Below are 21194 nucleotides of genomic sequence, written 5' to 3' on the forward strand. Positions count from 1 at the left end.
AACGTAAAACTGTGTCATTACGTAGAATACGCAACAAAGTTACTGAAATTGACTGGCCATCTCGGCAAAAAATATGATTGACATTTGTTAGTAAAGATTTCTTTGTTTATTACCATATATTTTTATTTGTAAAAGTAATATAAACACAACACATTTTATATGATCACATTTTTATTTTGAAACACAACCTCTCCAGGTTGTTGTGCTGCTTGGCTGGCTAGCTGCTCAATGGTTTCCTCCAGATATTGCCACTGTTTTCACACACACTGCAGTACACACTGCCACCATCAGCTGTGTGTCTCCGCCAGTTCCAGAAAGTCCACTCCTTGCATACGTACTGTAAATATGATGAATCATAGGTTGGCAAGGAAATCCTCTTCATCTTCATTGTCACGGAGCTGGAACCAGCAGTAGAGGATGGAGTGGCCTTAAAGCTGTATGCTGCTGTGGTGCCAAACTGCTGCAGAACTTCACTTGGTAGTTTATTCTGGTAACAGGTATCACCAGCCAGCTTCAGTCCATACCGCACCAGGAGTATGGAGTTGACAGTGTGCAATGACATTCTATTTCTTATAACATTGACTTGACCACACTCATTTGGCTGAACAGCCGATCAACCTCCCTGTTTGAGTGTGGCAAGGAGAGGGCAGTGAGTGCAGCTTTGCACAGTTCTTCAAATGAATTTGACCCGGAAGAGTCCGTGTAGTTATTGACTTCTCTCCAAAACTCGACTATGTTTTCAGTTGAGTCCCACCTAAACAGATGGAATTTCTTCATTGGGGAACAAATGTATCAATTGTTTGGGGCTGGTATCCCAGTAGCTCAGCTACTTTAATCATTTCAGTGGTGCCTTTATTGAGCTTTAGCATTTCCTTAACACTGAACAAGGCCATGTTTCGCAAGGTTTCAAGGTTGTCTGGGAGCCTTGCTTGGAGCTCCTTGCTTAAAGCAACAATGTAGTTGATGCACTGTCTCCGAATGACCTTTTTGTCCTCTGGTACACCGTGCTCTCGAAAAGGTACCGAAGGTATGGTGATGGACTGAGATGTCCATCAATGGCATCCTTCAGGATATCAATTTTTGCCATAGTGTTGACTACTTTGCTGCAAATTGATGTTAAGAGGTGTACCAGATTGTCCAAAAGCTTGACAGGATCTGTTTGCTCTCCCTCAAATGACTTCACTGCAACTTGTACGTCAGACAGGATTGATTTCAAGAATGTCAGGTAGACATAGTTGGTCTTGTCCATGTATATGGCGTGTAGCACATCCACCATGTAGCAACGCTCTCTGGCCTTGGTCAACTCAAAGGGGAGATTCAGTTATTCCCACTGGCTCAATATACGAGTTACCGCAGGCTCAATCGATAGCCAACGTGTGGCACGCACTTTGGTGATCTGCAGGGGTTTCTGGACACAATTTACACAATTACAGTTTTGATTTATTTATATGCTTTGCTGTAGCACAATGTTTTTTGATGTCATACATTTTTGCAAGCATATCTGATTTGCAGTACACACAGTATGCCTGACAATCATCCCCAATTACTGGCATCAGCCACCATTTAAATTCAGGTACAGACTCACACTCTTTTCTGTACTTCTGGCAAGACAATTTTGATTGAGACATGTTGATTGATGTTGTGAGTTCTGTTCAATATCAAACATTTGTCACCAACTATATTCATTGGGTTTGTCTCATCAAACGCATACTACTGCTGCTGCAGTCAGCCAACAATGATTTGCAATTTGCTGAAATTGCTGCTGGCCTGCGCACGAGCTGAGCACCTGCTGCTGACATGACTGTAAGGGTTGTCATTGGTGGAAGAAGGAGAGGACCAAAGCGCAGCGTGGTTAGTGTTCATCTTTTTAATAAGAAACTGAACACTTCAAAAATACAAAACAACAAAGTGACAACCGAAACAGTTCTATCTGGTGCAGACACACAAAGACTGAACATAACCACCCACAAAACACAAAGGAAAACAGGCTACCTAAATATGGTTCTCAATCAGGGACAACGATAGACAGCTGCCTCTGATTGAGAACCATATCAGGCCAAACACAGAAATAGAAAATATAGAAAAACTAACATAGACTGCCCACCCCAACTCACGCCCTGACCATACTAAATAAAGACAAAACAAAGGAATAAAGGTCAGAACGTGACAATCACTCACAATGCACTGTTGCAGCCAGGCACGTGTGTTGTGACTGAGTGTGTGACAGAGGAAATCGTTTTTGTGTCATTTAGAGGGGAAATGTGCGCATTTTAGTGTTTGAGTCACTTTTCAAAAGTTGCTAAAAGTTCCAAATACATTTTTAAAAGTAGCTAAATTTGTTGCTAGATGCTGTTTGAAAGAAAAGTTGCCAGGGTACTCTGAAAAGTTGCTAAATCTAGCAACACAATTGCTAAGTTGGCATCACTACCTGCGTCTAGTCAGCAACAATTCAAAAGTACTTCCAGTTCTTATTATTCAATGAGGTTTAACGGCGGTTGCCATCCAATAAATGTTGCATTACCGCCACCTACTAGACTGGAGTATATCTCCCTTATACTTTGCTTGAAAAAAAATATCAATACTTAATAAATCAATAAATGCACTACAATTACAACTACACTCACTAAAACCCCACCACCCTACTCCACTATTTAAATCTATTTAGTCCTACCTCAGGCCAACAGGCTGCAAGGATGGGACACCACCACGTAACACACTCTGTAACTCTTCTGAAGTCAAGTCTTGCACACCCAAATATCTATCTGCAACTGCCACCACCACCTCAATTTTCTGTGACTCAATACAGTTGATAACCATTGTTATAAGCACAAAAACATCTAATCTTACCGAAACATACAATACCAGTCATAAGTTTGGACACACCTACTCATTCAAGGGTTTTTCTTTATTTTTACTATTTTCTACATTGTAGAATTATAGTGAAGACATTAAAACTATGAAATAACACATATGGAATCATGTAGTAACCAAAAAAGTGTTAAACAAATCAAAATATATTTTATATTTGAGATTCTTCAAAGTAGCCACCCTTTGCCTTGATGACAGCTTTGCACACTCTTGGCTCTCTCTCAACCAGCTTCACGAGGTAGCCACCTGGAATGCATTTAAATAAACAGGTGTGCCTTGTTAAAAGTACATTTGTGGAATTTATTTCCTTCTTAATGCGTTGAGCCAATCAGTTGTGCTGTGACAAGGTAGCGGTGGTATACAGAATATAGCCCTATTTGGTAAAAGACCAAGTCCATATTATGGCAAGAACACCTAAAATAAGAGAAATGACAGTCCATCATTACTTTAAGACATGAAGGTCAGTAAATCCAGAAAATGTGAAGAACTTTGAAAGTTTCTTCAAGTGCAGTCGCAAAAACTATCAAACACTATGATGAAACTGACTCTCATGAGGACTGCCACAGGAAAGGGAGAGCCCGAGTTACCTCTGCTACAGAGGTTAATTTCATTAGAGTTACCAGCCTCAGAAATCATCAATTAACTGCAACTCAGATTGCAGCCCAAATAAATGCTTCACAGAGTTCAAGTATCAGACACATCTCAACATCAACTATTCAGAGGAGAGTGCGTATATCAGTCCTTCATGGTTAAATTGCTGCAAAGAAACCACTACTAAAGGACACAAATAAGAAGAAGAGACTTGCTTGGGCCAAGAAACACGAGCAACGGACAATAGACTAATGGAAATCTGTCCATTGGTCTGATGAGTCCAAATTTGAAGTCCAACTCCAACAGAAGTCCAACTTCTGCACACTTCTCACACCTAGGAACGTCCCTCCTACACATTGCTGCCATATGCCCATAAGCCATCATTTATATATCCTAACATCACTTTGTCGGGCAAAGACTCAACATCAAAACTCAAGGACAGACAACGACTCTTCTGTTTCACCACTCACGCCACCTGGTCTGCATCACAAACACCGGGACTCTTCCCCTCCAGTTGGTCAAATTTCACATTTACCGCTACCCCAGTAATCACTCCTCTCAATGGCGCCCTCTCCTTCAGAGCAAAACAATTCATGTCTCTTGTCCCCATTGTTTAACGCGGAGCGCCTGCTCCCTCTGACCAACAGAAACACAAACAATTATCACAAGACCACTTATGTTTACCCTCACCGATTCCACAGCACCCAATGCTGTTTTCACCCACCCTGAAACCACAAATGGATCAACCAAAAGGCAAGGGGCCACTTTTTCCAAAAACTTCACTCCTACTGTCACTGACTCATATTTATCCTGACCCTTGGTGCAAGCCTTGGGCTCTGAGAACTTCTACACACCTACCACCTCCGATACTTCGTCCTCATTCACTTCCATTTCTTCTCCTGTCTTCGATCCAGCACACAGCTCACTCTGCTTACACTTTCTACCATTCTTCTTTAACAAATCATCTCCATTTATTTTTGCTGATTTTAACCAACTCAAGCTCACCCTCTTCCTCCCTCTCTCTTTTCGACCTCCTCTGCCTCTCTTTTCCCCTCCATTCCTCCTCCATATTCCTCCTTATGATAATACTGCACTTCTCCTGACTTACATGTTGTTCTTGCCCTCTTAAGGGACGCCATTTAACCGGCTGTCACAATCTCCATACAATCAGCACAAACCCCTCGGGACGTAACGCTCAACAGTGCATCCCACTTGTAAAGCAGCTGCTTCGTCTTGATGTTCTTCTTTGTCAGTAGCTATTGAGGAGCTTTTCCATTTCAAACATGCACGCTCTTCCAACCACCAGCCATAGACACTTCCACCCTCGACCGGAATGCTCCCTGTCATGCTCCCGTCCATTCCTCTATTTGTATTGGTGGATACATCTCATTATTGTAATACTTTATGGAATATTGGATGTTGACATCAACCGCCTGTATTCACTGGAGAGAGATGCTAGGCTACTAGCCTCATGTCATGAATGTGCATAGCCGATATATAGTGTTTTCTTTCAAAGTTGCCATGATGTCACATGTCCTACTTATATCAGTACACTCGTAACAACCTAAGCATTATGAAACTTCTATTCAATGAAAATGACTACCCTCTCTGGCCTCACCTCCTCTACCCAGTATGGCCAGCAACTCCATTGTGTGTATGGATAAATGATCCATTTCTCTTTTTGTCACTGCTACCTTAAACTCAGGAACACTGAAAGCTGCACCTGGCCTCCCTGTTTTAGGGTCTGTGGCATAAGAATCAGAATTAGTTAGGTAACATAAACTCAGCAAAAAAAGAAATGTCCTCTCACTGTCAACTGCATTCATTTTCAGCAAACTTAACATGTATAAATATTTGTATGAACATAACAAGATTCAACAACTGAGACATAAACTGAACAAGTTCCACAGACATGTTATCAACAGAAAGGCAATAATGTGTCCCTGAACAAAGGGGAGATCAAAAGTAACAGTCAGTATCTGGTGTGGCCACCAGCTGCATTAAGTACTGCAGTGCAACTCCTCCTCATGGACTGCACCAGATTTGCCAGTTCTTGCTGTGAGATGTTACCCCACACTTCCACCAAGGCACCTGCAAGTTCCCGGACATTTCTGGGGGGAATGGCCCTAGCCCTCACCCTCTGATCCAACAGGTCCCAGACGTGCTCAAATGGATTGAGATCCGGGCTCTTCGCTGGCCATGGCAGAACACTGACATTCCTGTCTTGCAGGAAATCACGCACAGAACGAGCAATATTGCTGGTGGCAATGTCATGCTGTAGGTTCATGTCAGGATGAACCACAAGAGGGAGGAGGATGTCTTCCCTGTAACACACAGCATTGAGATTGCCCTTGAAGATTTACCAAATATGTCATGGTGCAGCTGCTGTCCAAAAATGTCACATGGAGAAGAACTGTTTTTTTCGCGACACTTCAGGGCGATGTATGGTATAAGATGAGACTCACCAGAGATACGTTTATTTAACTAGGCAAGTCAGTTAAGAATAAATTCTTATTTACAATGATGGCCTAGGACCAGTGGGTTAACTGCCTTGTTCAGGTGCAGAACGACAGAATTTTACCTTGTCAACTTGGGGATTTGATCTAGCAACCTTTTGGTTACTGGCCCAACACTCTAACCACTAGGCTACTTGCCACCCCAAAGCACCTACTTTTAAAATCAATGTTATTTAAATATTTCCATTGCCCATGTCACAAAAAAAATGGTAGATCCAACATGTCTCAACTCCAATTGAATGGATTGAAGAGCAACTCCACACTTTATGACTTATGTAGAATTTAAGTTATGCAAATCATATTTTACTCATATAGTGTGGCTAATGGTAGGTAGCTGATGGTGTAAAATTATTCCATTTAGATTACTTCAAAAACGGCCTTTGTGGGCTATTCAAGCAGTCTACATCAGAGTCAACATGTCAGAGCACATTCTTCAATAGGAAGTAGCAAACATATACATGGAGATATTGTTAATGAATAGCACCAAAATACAATCATGCTACAGCACCCTCAGCACCCCTACTTCCACAGCTATGCATAGAGGGGTCATAGTGTGTAGCTACAGACAAGACTTCCCGTGATGTAGCCCAAACCATTAGGACGCTACAGACATTTTCGTGAGAAGACCAATTTTTCGGATGTCTTCTGACTCCAGGTCTTTAGCTCTGCCACCTCCAACCGCAGATGTGGAAGTCCGACATCGGCCAATGTGGTGGATTGAGACGTAGCCCATGGGGGAAAAAAACATATCTGTAGCTTAGACAGATTGCTATGGGGATTTTTCTGTTAGGCTAATTCCATTTCCGGACATCGACTCTACATCTATTTACAAATCTCAGATAGGTAGGCCCTATACTATTTGCACAATTCAAATATTACCATGATATTGCATCATTTATACCATGCTATAGATCTGAATCATGGAAATGTACCATGGTTTTAGCTTTGAAGTATGATGGTACTGTCATGCACCTAAATAAATCCAAGATATTGCATAATTTATACCATGGAAATACCATGGTTTTAACCTTCGGCCATGGTAACGCATAATTATGATAATCTTTATTAATTGTGCATTACCCTGGTACAATAGCAGTATAATGCATTAAATAAATAAACCCACCAAGGTCAAAAGAGGTTGGTTGGTTGGTATTATGATGCATTTATATACCATTATTGACGCGTTTCTGATAAAGTCAGAGGCATTAGGCTGCTATTGTTGTTCCTGGTTTGTCTAAACGTCAAAGAAAAAGGGGAATAGTTGATGTGAAAAAGGGGTAATACTTTCTGTACCGTTTTTTGCTTATGTTTGGGTTCCCTGTGTTGCCAACCAGAAATGTGGGAGAATGTGAGATATAGCTATGGTACCCTTATCTTTGGCATTTTGTAATGCTGATTTCTTTTAGTATTTATTGTTTTTTAAAGTCAAGGGGTGTTGTGTTTATTTCGGCCTGCAGAGGGAGCCGCTCAATCTAGTGGTTGCTTCATGTGCTCTCGCGCGCTACAGTGGCTCTCGCGCTAGGCTGCCTGGATGCATTTTTCCTCCTCGTAAAGCTGTTGCAAAGCTTATTTGCTGTGCTTTGTGTGGTTCCGTTTGTAAGACTGGCACAAGATGCTCACATGCTAAACTGAAATGATTCATAAGAGTCACGACTCTTTGGTTTGAATTATAATTAGCCAAAATGTACAAAACCACACATTTCTGGTCTGCATTTCAAATATTGTATTTTCTTGTTAATACCGTATTTCAATATGTCATCATCTCTTCCCTCCTCCCTCATATTCTCCCTCTCTCACACATGTTCCTCCAATGTCTGTATTATAAATAGTGTTCAGCATTGGGGGAATACTTCCCACAGCTGTAACCACTGCAAATTCTCTCCAACTCTGCTCCCCACTTTGTCTCTGTCTGCAACAGTATGTCGTGCTCGGTGTGGGAGCAGCTCCCTTGTCTGCTTCCCCTCAATATGACCAGTCATTTCCCTGAAGCTGCATGGTGTTAACTTCCTGTCTGCACAATATTCGCTCTTGAGAAGATAAATAAAAAAAGGGGGGAAAATGAGTTCCAGGGAAGAGGGGGCAAGACAGAAAGATCTACAGAGAGAAAGGGAGAAAGAAAATGGTAGAATGAGAGGAAGAGAGAGAAGGAGTGACAAAGAGAGAAAGGGGAAACAGAGAGCGAGAGAGAGCGAGAGAGAGGGGGCGGGGTAGGATAGAGTGAAATGTTCTGCGATTGAAGGAGAGTGAGCATGAGAGGGAGAGAGACTAGAAGACTAAACCTTTTTGACTGCCAGTATTTTGTGGACCGGTCAGGATACACCATTGAACAGATTACCGGTGTCCCCTGAAGGAGCAGGAGGCAAAAAGCATGGAGGTGGAGGGGTGAGTAAGAAAACAAGAGGCTAGAGACAAAATGGCTACAGTCTCCACTGGTTCTGAATTTGGTACCGGTAGGTGAGTTTACTTCTGGAGCTCTGCTCCTCTATGTTTTGCTACAGATATTTATCTGCACTCTTCCATGGACAATCCCAACAGCAGCTACTGTCAGTTATAGCTCTCTCTTCTCTGGCCATCTGACAGCATAGACATTAAAACAGGACAATATTTATCACTCACTACCTTCCTGCCTTGGAGAGCTCAAATGGAGAGTCCAAACATCTGCCAGTCGTTGTCGTCTCCGACAGTTGAACCCATCTGTCATCTCCCAGAGCGTAGGCTTCTGTTGCTGGGGGGACCAGGAGCTGGGAAGAGCACCACAGGGAATGCCATCCTAGGTGAGGAGGTCTTCCAGACTGGGACAGAGACTGTCCACAGCACCGTTGGCCACGGGGGGGTCTGCAGGAGGCGTATCACTGTGGTTGACACCCCAGGCTGGATTATACCCCATGACTCAGCAGATGATAACACAGGGGCCCCGCCAGAGCGGGCTAGCAAGGAGGGACCCTGTGTCGGTGCCACCCTCTGTCCCCCAGGGCCCCACGCGCTCCTGCTGGTGGTCCCCGTGTCACAGCCCTTCACAGAGGGCCACAGGAAGGCAGCAGAGAAGCAGCTGGGTCATCTAGGAGGTGGGGCCTGGAGGTCCACCATGGTGCTCTTCACTGGGGTCGACAAGCTACCGGAGGGGACGTTCGTAGAGGAGTTCATTGCAGCTGGGGAGCCCCTTCAGTGGCTGGTGGAGAGGTGTGGTAACAGATACCATGGCCTGGATAGTACCCCACAGCAGAGTGGGGATGACAACACGGTGAACACACAAGTTCAGGAGCTGCTGGAGAAGGTAGAGGAGCAGGTTAAGGAAAACCATGGCTGGTATTTTGCAGTAAACGAACTGATTCTGCTAGAGGAGGAACAGGCAAGGAAGGCGGTGGAAGAGAGGCGGGTGAGAGAGGAGCGGGAGGAAAGGGAGAGGCAGAGACTGCGGATGGTCGGAGGGCCTCCCAGAGGTGACCAGCTCTTATTGCTTCATTGTTAGAAGAAAGAGTTTTAAAAGGGTTCTTTGGCTGTCCCCACGGGATAACCATTTGAAGAACCCCTTTAGATTCCATGTAGAACCCTCGGTGGAAAGGGTTCTACATGGAACCCCCAAAAGGTTCTACCTGGAACCTAAAAGGGTTCTTCAAAGGGTTTTTAACAACGGTTCATGTAATAACACCGGTTAACTTTGCTACAGGGTTCTCCCATGGGGACACCTGAAAAACCTTTTTAAATATAACCTTCTTTTCTAAGAGTTTTGTATACTTGGCATAATAGTTCCTAAACGTTCACAAAGGTTTTAATAAATAGCATACACGTTATAAAGCTTTCTATCTCTCCCTGTCTCTTCCAGAGCTGAGGGTCCTCTTGTTGGGCTGGAAAGGAGTGGGAAAAAGTTCTGTAGGGAACACCATCCTGGGCCGGCGGGACTTTGAGTCTGGAACAGAGACGGAGCAGAGCCTTAGGAGGCAGGCTGAGGTGGCCGGACGCAGGGTCACTATCGTTGACACCCCTGGCTGGGACTGGTTCTCCGTCAGACGTACCCCGAAACACGTGAGACAGGAGTCGAAGCGAGGTGCCACCCTCCTCCGGCCTGGCCCCCACACCCTTCTCCTGGTGCTGCCAATCATCTCCACCCTCACTTCACGCAAGAGGCGGACCCTGGAGGCCCACCTGGAGGGCCTGTTTGGTGATAGGGCGTGTCTCCACACCATGGTGCTGTTCAGCTGCGGGGATTGGCTAGGCCGAACGCCCGTCGAGGAGCACATTCAGAAGGGAGGGCGGGAGCTCCACAGGTTGTTGGAATACTGTGGGAACTATTATCACGTGGTGGACAGCAAGATGCCGGGGAAGGACACAAGGAACATCTCAGATCTGCTGGACAAAATAGAGGAAATGATCAGAGAGAATGGTGATGAGGCCTTCTTGCCAATACAGAGTGAGTAGACAGTAGATGATACTGAACCCCTCTCTTCTTTCCCTGCTGTCATTAATTCACTTCTGGATGAAGTTCATATATGTTATTATGATTGTTTTTGTCAAGCATTTTTTGTTATACAGTAAAGTTTTAAGGCCCTTTGACTTTTTTCACATTTTGTTACGTTACAGCCTTATTCTGAAATGTATTCAATTGTTTTTGTTCCTTCTTTATTCTAAAATGGATTAAATAGGTTTTTTCCCTCATCAATGTACACACAATACACCATGACAAATCAAAAGCAGTTTTTTTTTTTTTTTGCAAATGTATAAAAAAAATTAAATATCAAATTTACAAAGGTATTCAGACCCTTTACTCAGTGCTTTGTTGAAGCACCTTTGGCAGTGATTACAGCCTCAAGTCGTCTTGGGTTTGACGCTACAAGCTTGGCATACCTGTATTTGGGGAGTTTCTACCATTCTTCTCTGCAGATGCTCTCAAGCTCTGTCAGGTTAGATGGGGAGCGGTGTTGCACAGCTATTTTCAGGTCTCTCCAGAGATGTTCGATTGGGTTCAAGTCCGGGCTCTGGCTGAGCCACTCAAGGAAACTCAGAGACTTGTCCCGAAGCCATTCCTGTGTTGTCTTGGCTGTGTGCTTAGGGTCAATGTCCTTTTGGAAGGTGAACAATCGACCCAGTCTTAAGTCCTGAGAACTCTGGAGCAGGTTGTCATTAAGTATCTCTCTGTACTATTCTCCGTTCATCTTTCCCTTGATCCTGACTCGCCTCTTGGTCCCTGCTGCTGAAAAACATCCCCACAGCATGATGCTTCCACCATCATGCTTCACCGTAGGGATGGTGCCAGGTTTCCTCCAGATGTGACGCTTGGCATTCAGGTCAAAGTGTTCAATCTTGGTTTCATCAGACCAGAGAATATTGTTTCTCATGGACTGAGAGACTTTTAGTTGCCTTTTGGCAAACTCCAAGCAGGCTGTCATGTGCCTTTTACTGAGGAGTGGCTTCTGTCTGGCCACTCTACCATAAAGGCCTGATTGATGGAGTGCTGCAGAGATGGGAGAACCTTCCAGAAGGACAACCATCCCCAAAGAGGCACTCTGGAGCTCTGTCAGAGTGACTATCAGATTCTTGGTCCCCTCCCTGACCAAGGCCATTCTCCCCCGATTGCTCAGTTTGGCTGGGTGGCCAGTTCTAGGAAGAGTCTTGGTGGTTCCAAACTTTTTCCATTTTAGAATGACGGAGGCCACTGTGTTCCCTGCAGCACCTTCAATGCTGCAGAAATGTTTCAATACCCAGATCTGTTCCTCGACAGAATCCTGTCTCGGAACATCAAAATCCTTCAGTTTAAGCTAGGAATACAATTTTTTGCATGGGATGTGTCTCAATCCACCACTTACGCCTATGTCGGCCTTCCACATCTGCGGTGGAACGTGGCCGAGCTACAGCTGTGTTTGTCAGACCATGAGACATCCCAAAAATCGTTCTTCTCACGAAAACGTCTGTGGCATCAAAAACGGTTTGGCCTAACTATTATGACCACTGTATGGAAGGGAGAAACTCACGAACCCGAGATGGTGTTTTCCGTTTTGCTCTACGACCCCCACAAGTGTCACGGGACTCGTCTGAAGGTAACCCAAACAAACAAAGGGAAGTATGAAGGCAGCTTTGTGCCAACAAAGATAAAGGGGTAAATATATGTCCCAAAAAAATAACATATTTCCTGAGGTTTCTTACATATACTAGATATATGACAGACACTTCAAAACGTTATTCCTTATGATTTGTTTTTTTTTGCCAGTCTTTTTTTTGCCATTAATGTGTTTCTTTGGGCTATAGTAGTAAAGGCCAAATTCAATATTTTACCAAATTATTTGAACCCCCCCTTTAGAGAATAAGTTTTGAGATAATTGGGTTCTTTTGTGTTTGACAGTGGATGAAGAAAGCCCTGAGTCATCTGAGAACAACAGCCCTGAAGAGGACTGTAGCAGAGGATGCCAGCTCCAGTAGTGACAAGGGAGAGAGTAGCCAAGAGCACATGCTTACACACTGTAAGGTGGACATGCTCTCACACTCCAAGCCAAAACATTCACATTTCAAAGTGGCCTGGTGTATAATTACACTGGAAATGAAATGAAATAACACATACAATGCCTTCAGAAACTATTCACACCCCTTGACTTTTTCAATGGAAAAAGTCAAGGCGTCTGAATACATTCTGAAGGGACTGAACATGTATTCAAAGTAGTTGGGTCATTCTTGAATTGCTGTGGCATTTGCGTCCCTCGCCTTTGCAACCATGAAGAACACTTTAAAAGGACAAATAATTGCACATCATTCATGTTCTTGTTTATATTGAACTGTTTATCAATGATACAACATAATGCAAGTCCTTTATACTGCAAAACTGTATGCAGTACTTAATGCAAGCACATTGTAGTGAGACATTTTGGGCATTAAGAGATATCTATCTACCATTTTGAATGCTAGAAAGTAACACAATATTGTATAGTTCAATGAAAACAAATAAAGGCTATTTAAAAGAAGGCAAATGTATATAATAAAAATATCTATTTACCAAAAAATATATGGGGGATTGGAAATTATGCTTAGAATTACATTGATAGAAGTCACAATCTCTCTGCAATATTAAAGCTGATCTCATTACTCATTACAAAGATATACAAGGCAACAGTAAACATGTCGTCCCCCACGAATGATGCAGCCTTGAGCCAATTAATAACAACAATTCAAACAAGGGTGACACTTTATTTGAAGGTACACATATGAGCCACTCATTTCTAGATTATAAGTATGTATATAAGTAGCTTATAAGGCCTTTATTATGTGTTATTAGCCATTTATTAGGCCTTAATTAAGTTTATTTGTTATTCAAACATTATAATGCATGTAATAATAACCTCATTATTAGCTATAATAAAGTCATATTTATTGTTAGTAAATATCAAGTAACACAAGAAACTATCTCAAGCTGGGACTAATAAGGGGCATAGCACCTCAATACTTGTTCCCTATTCTGAAGTGTGACTATATTTTTACTTGCTGATTTTTCCCCCCTATTAATGACCTCATTGGACAGAAAGGGGCACACCTCCCTCATATATACCATACAGCCAACATTCAAGATACATTTTTATGTAATCAATTAGCAACTAAACGTCTATATATACTTCCATCCATGTTGGCTATTTGGCATATAATGTGGCATATTTACTATGACTGTGATATGGGGTTGCCTCACCTGATGTGGTTGCCTCTATTGAAATGTAAATGAAGGGCAAATATATTGTGAGCAAAATTATTCATCATGTCACTTTAGTCAATTATTTTTAAAGGGTTAAAGACGTAATATTTGACCTTCTATTGCCTCCATTTAAGAAAATCCTAGTTTACCTAAAATGTGTCATTAGTGTTACCATCATTGGTGTTACCATCATTGGTGTTATTACTCCTACTGTGGCACAATTCTATCATAACGGTAGAAATGATTTAAAGTCATTAAGCTGCCCTTTTAGTTGATTTGAAATGGGAAGATGTACCCAAATACATTTAAATATTTAAAATCTAGAGAATGGACGTTTCCAAAAATGCCACTGCAATTCAAGAACGACCCAGTTGTCATTGTTTCCCTCAAGGTGTTATGGTAATTGAAAATGCAACTACGCATTATGAATACATTGTCTTATAAATGCATGTTGTGGTGAGCATCCTAAAGATAAACGGCACTCTTAAAATAATCACATCAATCTTATCCTTTTATCAGGCTTTGGTTTGTGTCGTCAGAACAAACCAAACTAAATTGGAATGTAGTAATGGATGTTCTGTAACAGCACTGCCGTCCGTGTATTATTGAAATCTAACATTAACTTTGTATTTTAAATATCGCAACTCTGACACTTATAAATGCTTTACTGACTGTTTTATCTAGTAGTGCATTGCAGTACACATATTAAAAAATACATGCACATGATGTTATGTGAATGTTCAATTGCACTGAAATCCGTGAAAACATGTACATTAAAGCATTTTGCACTGCATGTACTGTATATTGTTATGATATGGGGTGGGTTGTTCAGTGTTAGCACATAGTACATGGGGTGGGCCACCCTGTTCCTGGAGTGCCTCAGGTACTGCAGGATTTTATCCCAACTGGGCACCACACAGAGCTACTTAGTTAATGGATCAGTTTAGTGATTGCCTAAATTCAACACACCTGGTCCTCGAGGTCGGTTAAATAAAAAACAGGACCACGGTTGCTTAACCCTGACATAGTAGGTGGACAGCATACTGCCACTACCATGCGCCATCCCCAACCGAGTCAGGTCCTGTGCTCTGCCAGGAAGCCTTGATACGCACACAGGTGTGGGCAATTGAGATTATCGTCAATCAGAGAAAGGTGGCCACAAGCCTCTCGGCCTGGCAGTGTTTGTTTTGTGTTAGCTTTAGTTTTGGGGCATGCCCTCTTTGTACTTTTTGTTTTTATATTATTTTCTGTCACCATGAACTGAACAAGTCGATAATCTGCCAACTAAGGGGTCAAAACGGAGCTGGCCCTGGACCCCAGGTAAGTTTGCTGTGTCCTGGGCACAGGTATACAACACGGTCCACATACTCTAACTTCTCACATAAATGCACATTTAAAATCAGGTTACAGCCCATGTAGCTAGGCCTAGGACACCTAGACATAGCGTGTGCAACAATATCAGTAGGGTAGCTAGCTGGTATCATAACATCCCTTGTGTAGTGATATGTGTAATGAGTGTGTAGTCTTAAAACATTAGGGGCTGGTTTCCCGGACACAGATTAAGCCTAGTACTTGGGACGACAAATATACCAGGACTAACAGAAAACCATTGTAACTTCAGTCCAGTCCTGCTCCAGCCAGCCCCCATCGTCCTCAGCGAAATGTTGTTTTCTGTGTGGGAGCAGCTCCCTAATATGGGTCATCTGAATAACAAGTCACTTTCCAGAGAAGAGCTGCACTGTGTTGACTTCCCATCTGCATTGTGTACAATCTGTTCTCGTTAAGGCTGAATATGACAAGAGATACAAGAGAGTTCCGGGAATGTGAAGGAAAGACCATTAGAGAGGGAGGAAGAAAGAGGAAGGGAGAGTGGGAGGGGAGGAGTCTGAGAGAGATGGGATAGAATGTGAGAGCCAAGAAGAAGACTGCCAGCATCTTGTGGAGCTCTCGCTCTATTTACACATTCTAACAGACAGACTAACAGAGTGAGAAAGAAAGAAAACAAGAGCCTAGAATGGCTACAGTCTTATCTGGCTCTGAATCTGGTACCCGTAATTGAGTTTAGTTTCTGAATGTCAGGTATCCATCCCCACTCCTTCTTGCACAATCCCAACATCTGCTGTCAACTTAATAGAGGAAACTCAGACTGAATGGTGATGAGGCCGGAAACTAACTGTCCCTTTTGCCTGACTACCTTCCTGCTGTGGAGAGCACAAATTAAGAGTCAAAACAGCCATCAGTGGTTGTTGTTGTCGTTTCCGACAAGAGAACCCATCTTTTCATATCCTAGACCGTAGGCTCCGGTTGCTGGCGGGGCCGGAAGCTGAGAATAGAACTACAGGGAATGCCATCCTAGGTGAGGAGGTCTTCCAGACTGGGACAGAGACTGTGCACAGCACCGTTGGCTACGGGGAGGTCTGTGGAAGGAGGATCACCGTAGTTGACACACCACCCTGGATTACACCCTGTGACTCAGCAGATAATGCTACCGGGGCCCATCAGAGCGGGCAAACTCCCCCCCCCCCACGGCCCCACACACTTCTGTTGGGGGTCCCCATGTCACAGCCCTTCAGAGGGCCACGGGAAGGCTGCAGAGAAGCAGATGGGTCATCTAGGAGGAAGGGCCTGGAGGTGCTCTTCACTAGGTGGTGGACAAGCTACCTGAAGGAACATTTGTGGATGAGTTCATCACAGCTGGGGAGCCCCTTCAGTGGCTGGTGGAGAGGTGTGGTAATAGATACCATGGCCTGGATAGTAACAAACAGCAGAGTGAGGACGACAATATGGTGAAACACAGGTTCAGGAGCTTCTGGAGAAGGAAGAGGAGCTGGTTAAAGACAACCATGGCTGGTATTTTGCAGCTGGAGTAGGAGCAGGCAAGGAGGGCGGTTGAGGAGGGTGAGGGAGAAGGCACAGAGGGTCCGGATGATCTTTGCGTTTTGCCGGGCTGGAAACGAGTGGAAAAAAGTTGTCGGGAACACCATCTTAGGTCAGAGGGCCTTTTTAGTCGGGGACAGAGATGGAGCAGAGCCTGAGGAGGCAGGCTGATGTGGTCGGACGCAAGGTCACCATAGTAGACACCCCCAACTGGGACTGGGTTTCTGTGAGGCGCACAATGAAGCAAGGGGCCGACTTCCTCCAGCCCAGCCGCCATATAACCACCACAGGTTCTAGGATATGGCAGGGTCAGAGACCTGAACTGGGTACCGGTATGGAAAACACACTTGAGCTCCACAGTTTGGATCTGCTGGACAAAATAGAGGAAATTCAGACTGAATGGTGATGAGGCCTTCTTGCTCGTACACAGAGATTATGGTGAGTAGAGGATACTGAACTGCTCTCCTTTGTCTATGGCTCAGCACTATTGAACTGATAACATCATTGTTCTGATCCAATGTTTTTTGCCAGCATTTGTGGTTGAAATTTAGTTTACCTTACCCTTTCTGTCTTTGTGTTGATGTGGTCTCTATACCTCAACCTCCCCCACCACCACCCTAACATTTACATGAGGTCATCAGTATGCTCTGCCTGGTAGGATTCTTTTGTGTTTAACGGAGGACGACTGCACTGGCTTTGTGGACAAACACTGCTGCAATGCAACTGGCTGTAGTTGTTTCATTTTGTAGATTGGTTTTGCAATCCTTTTACTATACTTTTTTATTTTTAATAAATACATTGATGATAAAGTATGTTTTATTGTCACACACCAGATGGGTGAAGTGAAATGTGTTGTTTTACAGGGTCAGCCATCGTAGAACAGCACTCCTGGAGCATATGAGGGTTAAGTGCTTTGATCAAAGGCACATCGACAAAATATCCGTGTGTTGTCAAATCCTACTGCAGCTGGAGAGAGAGACAGTTCTGACATATGGAATTGTTTTAAGATGGTCACACTATGGATTATTTCGCTATTTAATTTAGAATTTTAAGACCCTTTCAGATATAAAAAAAATATGTACTTTTTTTGGTTTATAAAATATAGAATTTGGCCTTTACTACTATAGCCCAGAGAAACGCATTGAATAACACATTCATAAATGGCAAAAAAGACAGTAAAAAAAGTAGCATAAGAAGCAATGTTTTGAAGTGTTTGTCCTATAAATATGAGTCCCAGTCAACTTTGGACACACCTACTCATTCAAGGGTTTCTTAAAAAAAAAAAACTGTTTTCTACATTGTAGAATAACAGTGGTGACATTAGAACTATGAAATAACACATATGTAGTAACCAAAAAAGTGTTAAACAAATCAAAATATATTTGAGATTCTTCATAGTAGCCACCATTTGCCTTGATGACAGCCTTGCACACTCTTGGTATTCTCTCAGCCAGCTTCATGAGGTAGTCACCTTGAATGCATTTCAATTAACAGGTGTTCATTGTTAATTTGTGGAATTTCTTTCCTTAATGTTAATGAATTTGAGCGACTCAGTGTGGAGTAGTATACAGAAGATGGCCCTATTTGGTAAAAGACCAAGTCCATATTATGGCAAAAACAGCTCAAATAAGCAAAGAAAATGAAAGTCCATCATTACTTTAAGACATGAAGGTCAGTCAATTCAGAAAATGTCAAGAACTTTTAAAGTTTCTTTAAGTGCAGTCACAAAAACCATCAGACGCTATGATGAAACTGGCTCTCATGAGGACCGCCACAGGAAAGGAAGACCCAGAGTTACCACTGCTGCAGAGGATAAGTTCATTAGAGTTACCAGCCTCAGAAATTGCAGCCCAAATAAATGCTTCACAGAGTTCGAGTAACAGACACATCTCAACATCAACTGTTCAGAGGAGACTCCGTGAATCAGGCCTTCATGGTCAAATTTCTGCTTTGAAACCACTACTAAAGGACGCCAATATGAAGAAGAAAATTGCTTGGGCCAAGAAACACGAGCCATGGCCATTAGACCGGTGGAAATCTGTCCTTTTGTCTGAGTCCCAATTTGAGATTTTTGGTTCCAACTGACTTGTCTTTTGTGAGACAGAGTAGGTGAACGGATGATCTCTGCATGTGCAGTTTCCACCATGGAGGAGGAGGTGTGACGGTGTAGGGGTTCTTGCTAGTGACACTGTAAGTGATTTATTTAGAATTCAAGGCACACTTAACCAGCATGGCTACCACAGCATTCTGCAGCGATACGCCATCCCGTCTGGTTTGCACTTAGTGGGACTATCATTTGTTTTTCAACAGAACAATGACCCAACACACCTCCAGGTTCTGTAAGGGCTATTTGAGCAAGAAGCAGAGTGATGGAGTGCTGCATCAGATGACCTGGCCTCCACAATACCCTGACCTCAACCCAACTGAGATGGCTTGGGATGAGTTCGACTGAAGAGTGAAGGAAAAGCAGCCAACAAGTGCTCAGCATATGTGGGAACTCCTTCAAGACTGTTGGAAAAGCATTCCAGCTGGTTGAGAGAATGCCAAGAGAGTGCAAGTTGTCATTAAAGCAAAGGGTGGCTACTTTGAAGAATCTTGTGCAGCCTGCTTCCATTGATCATCCTTGAGATGTTTCTACAACTTGATTGGAGTCCATCTGTGGTAAATTCAATTGATTGGACATGATTTGGAGAGTCACACAGCTGTCTATATAAGTTGACAGTGCATGCAGAGCAAAAACCAAGCCATGAGTTCGAAGGAACTGTCCATAGATCTTTGCGACAGGATTGAGTCAAGGCAGAGATCTGGGGTAGGGTACCAAAACATTTCTGCAGCATTGAAGGTCCCCAATAACACATTGGCCTCCATCATTCTTAAATGGAAGGAGTTTAGAACCACTGAGACTCTTCCTAGAGCAGGCAACCTGGCAAAACTGAGCAATAGGGGGAGAAGGGCCTTGGTCAGGGAGGTGACCAAGAACCCGATGGTCACTCTGACAGAGCTCTAAAGTTCCTCTGTGGAGATGGAAGAACCTTCCAGAAGGACAACCATCTCTACAGCACTCCACCAATTAGGCCTTTATGGTAGAGTAGCCAGATGGAAGCCACTCCTCAGTAAAAAGCACATGACAGCCCACTTGGAATTTGCTAAAAGGCATCTAGAGATCATCAGATCATGAGAAACAAGATTTACATTTTGGAGATGAATCTGTCTCTCTGGGGAGGCACCAGAGTGTGGAGGTGATGATGATGATATTCATGGGGCCTGTAGCTGCTAGACCTCTGATGGGGACCTTCTCTGTGGATCCTGCTTTGTTTTTGAGGAAGACTTGGTCCTGGAGGTCCAGTCAAATGAATAATTACCAAGTTTTTAGGAATTAATCAAGGAAATAATTTACTTTTTGAAGCTTATCCCACTGAACTGTGATTAACAAAGATTTTTTTGCAATACCATCCCAAGATAATTTGTAGGTCTATATGTCCAATGTAGGTCTATTGCATGTCTTCCCATATTTAAAAGATGTCTGTGAACTGAACATACAAAACTTCAACTGTGTTGCTGACGCCAACTGCAACTGAGGAATCAACAGAACCCACAACTTGTGAAAGCCTGTCTCAGTCACGGGCCATGAACGGATAGGCCAGGTTTGGTCAGTCACATGTCCATTATGGATCTCACATGAGATTCCCAAGAAAGACTGAATCGCATGACACTCCTGGAGCCAGGATACTTCCTGCTTTGCAGAGGGGGTTATTATCCATTATTAAATTGTGCAACAAAATGGTTGGAATGAAAAGGTTGCTTTCAGACCAGTTGTAACATCAAGAGTTAGAAGTTGTGGTAAATTGGGTTTAATTGTCCTATGGAACTGGTTGTGCTTCTCACTGCCCACAGCTTCTTTGGGGAGCTTGTGTTTTCAGAGACATACATTGTGCCTCAGCACTAAATGTTCAGTACAGGCCCAAATGGAATTTCCCCCAAGCTATCTGGACAAAAGGCCTAGAACAAAAACAGTTTCAGAACCCTAGTGCCAGTTTTACGTTGAATACAGGGCAGTGTCACTGTGGTCAACCTCCATTATTTAAGCAGTGCTTAAGTCTGCACACAAACAGCACCGTTCAGAGCAGGTCAGTGCTGTAAACTGTGTCCAACACAGGATGATCAGAAAATACAAATTAAGGAGTTGGAACTTGGATGTACCCTGGCTCCTGTAGTATCCCACAATGAACTATATTAAACTTTATAGGTGATATGGCGCAATTTAGAACCCAGTCCTCGTTTTCTCTAGAAAGAAGCACCACATGCTTATTATAATGTCTCATGGGACTGTAGACCTTTCTGACACAGTTGGGAGTGCACACAATGGTTGTTTAACCTGACCCTTATCTGGGTAAAGGGTTTTATGTTGGGCCAGACCACACTGATAATGTTCCTCCACGGAACAGGTTTTCACATGACAGGAGTGCACTGGAGCGGGTCAGATCTGGGCAATTTTTAAACAACTTGCCTCCACACTTACATTCTCACCTGTATTAGCCAAATGACAAGGCAGGCCAAGGGCCCTATTTTGAAATGATTATGGAAATGGCAAAATTGGTCCCAATAATATACTTTATCATGAACACTGTATATTCCCATTCCCAGTTTGTTTGCTAAATGAATAGCACAAAACCAAA

At 43.2% G+C, this 21194-nt stretch overlaps 1 protein-coding gene and 1 pseudogene across 1 annotated transcript; both read left to right on the top strand.

Moving 5' to 3' along the window:
• Positions 1–7320: 7320 nt before the first annotated feature.
• si:dkey-110g7.8 (GTPase IMAP family member 8) lies at positions 7321–14434 on the top strand. Its single transcript, XM_021624541.3, has 3 exons — positions 7321–9415; positions 9799–10383; positions 12310–14434. Exons 1-3 carry the CDS (start codon positions 8617–8619, stop codon positions 12384–12386), a joined length of 1461 nt encoding a protein of 486 aa, XP_021480216.3. The 5' UTR covers positions 7321–8616; the 3' UTR covers positions 12387–14434.
• A 1279-nt stretch (positions 14435–15713) lies between these two features.
• LOC149979343 (GTPase IMAP family member 7-like) lies at positions 15714–17051 on the top strand (annotated as a pseudogene).
• The last annotated feature ends 4143 nt before the right edge of the window (positions 17052–21194 follow it).

This window comes from Oncorhynchus mykiss, chromosome 12, assembly GCF_057628025.1.
Source record: "Oncorhynchus mykiss isolate SJ-2025 chromosome 12, ASM5762802v1, whole genome shotgun sequence".
In the NCBI taxonomy this organism is placed as follows: domain Eukaryota; kingdom Metazoa; phylum Chordata; class Actinopteri; order Salmoniformes; family Salmonidae; genus Oncorhynchus; species Oncorhynchus mykiss.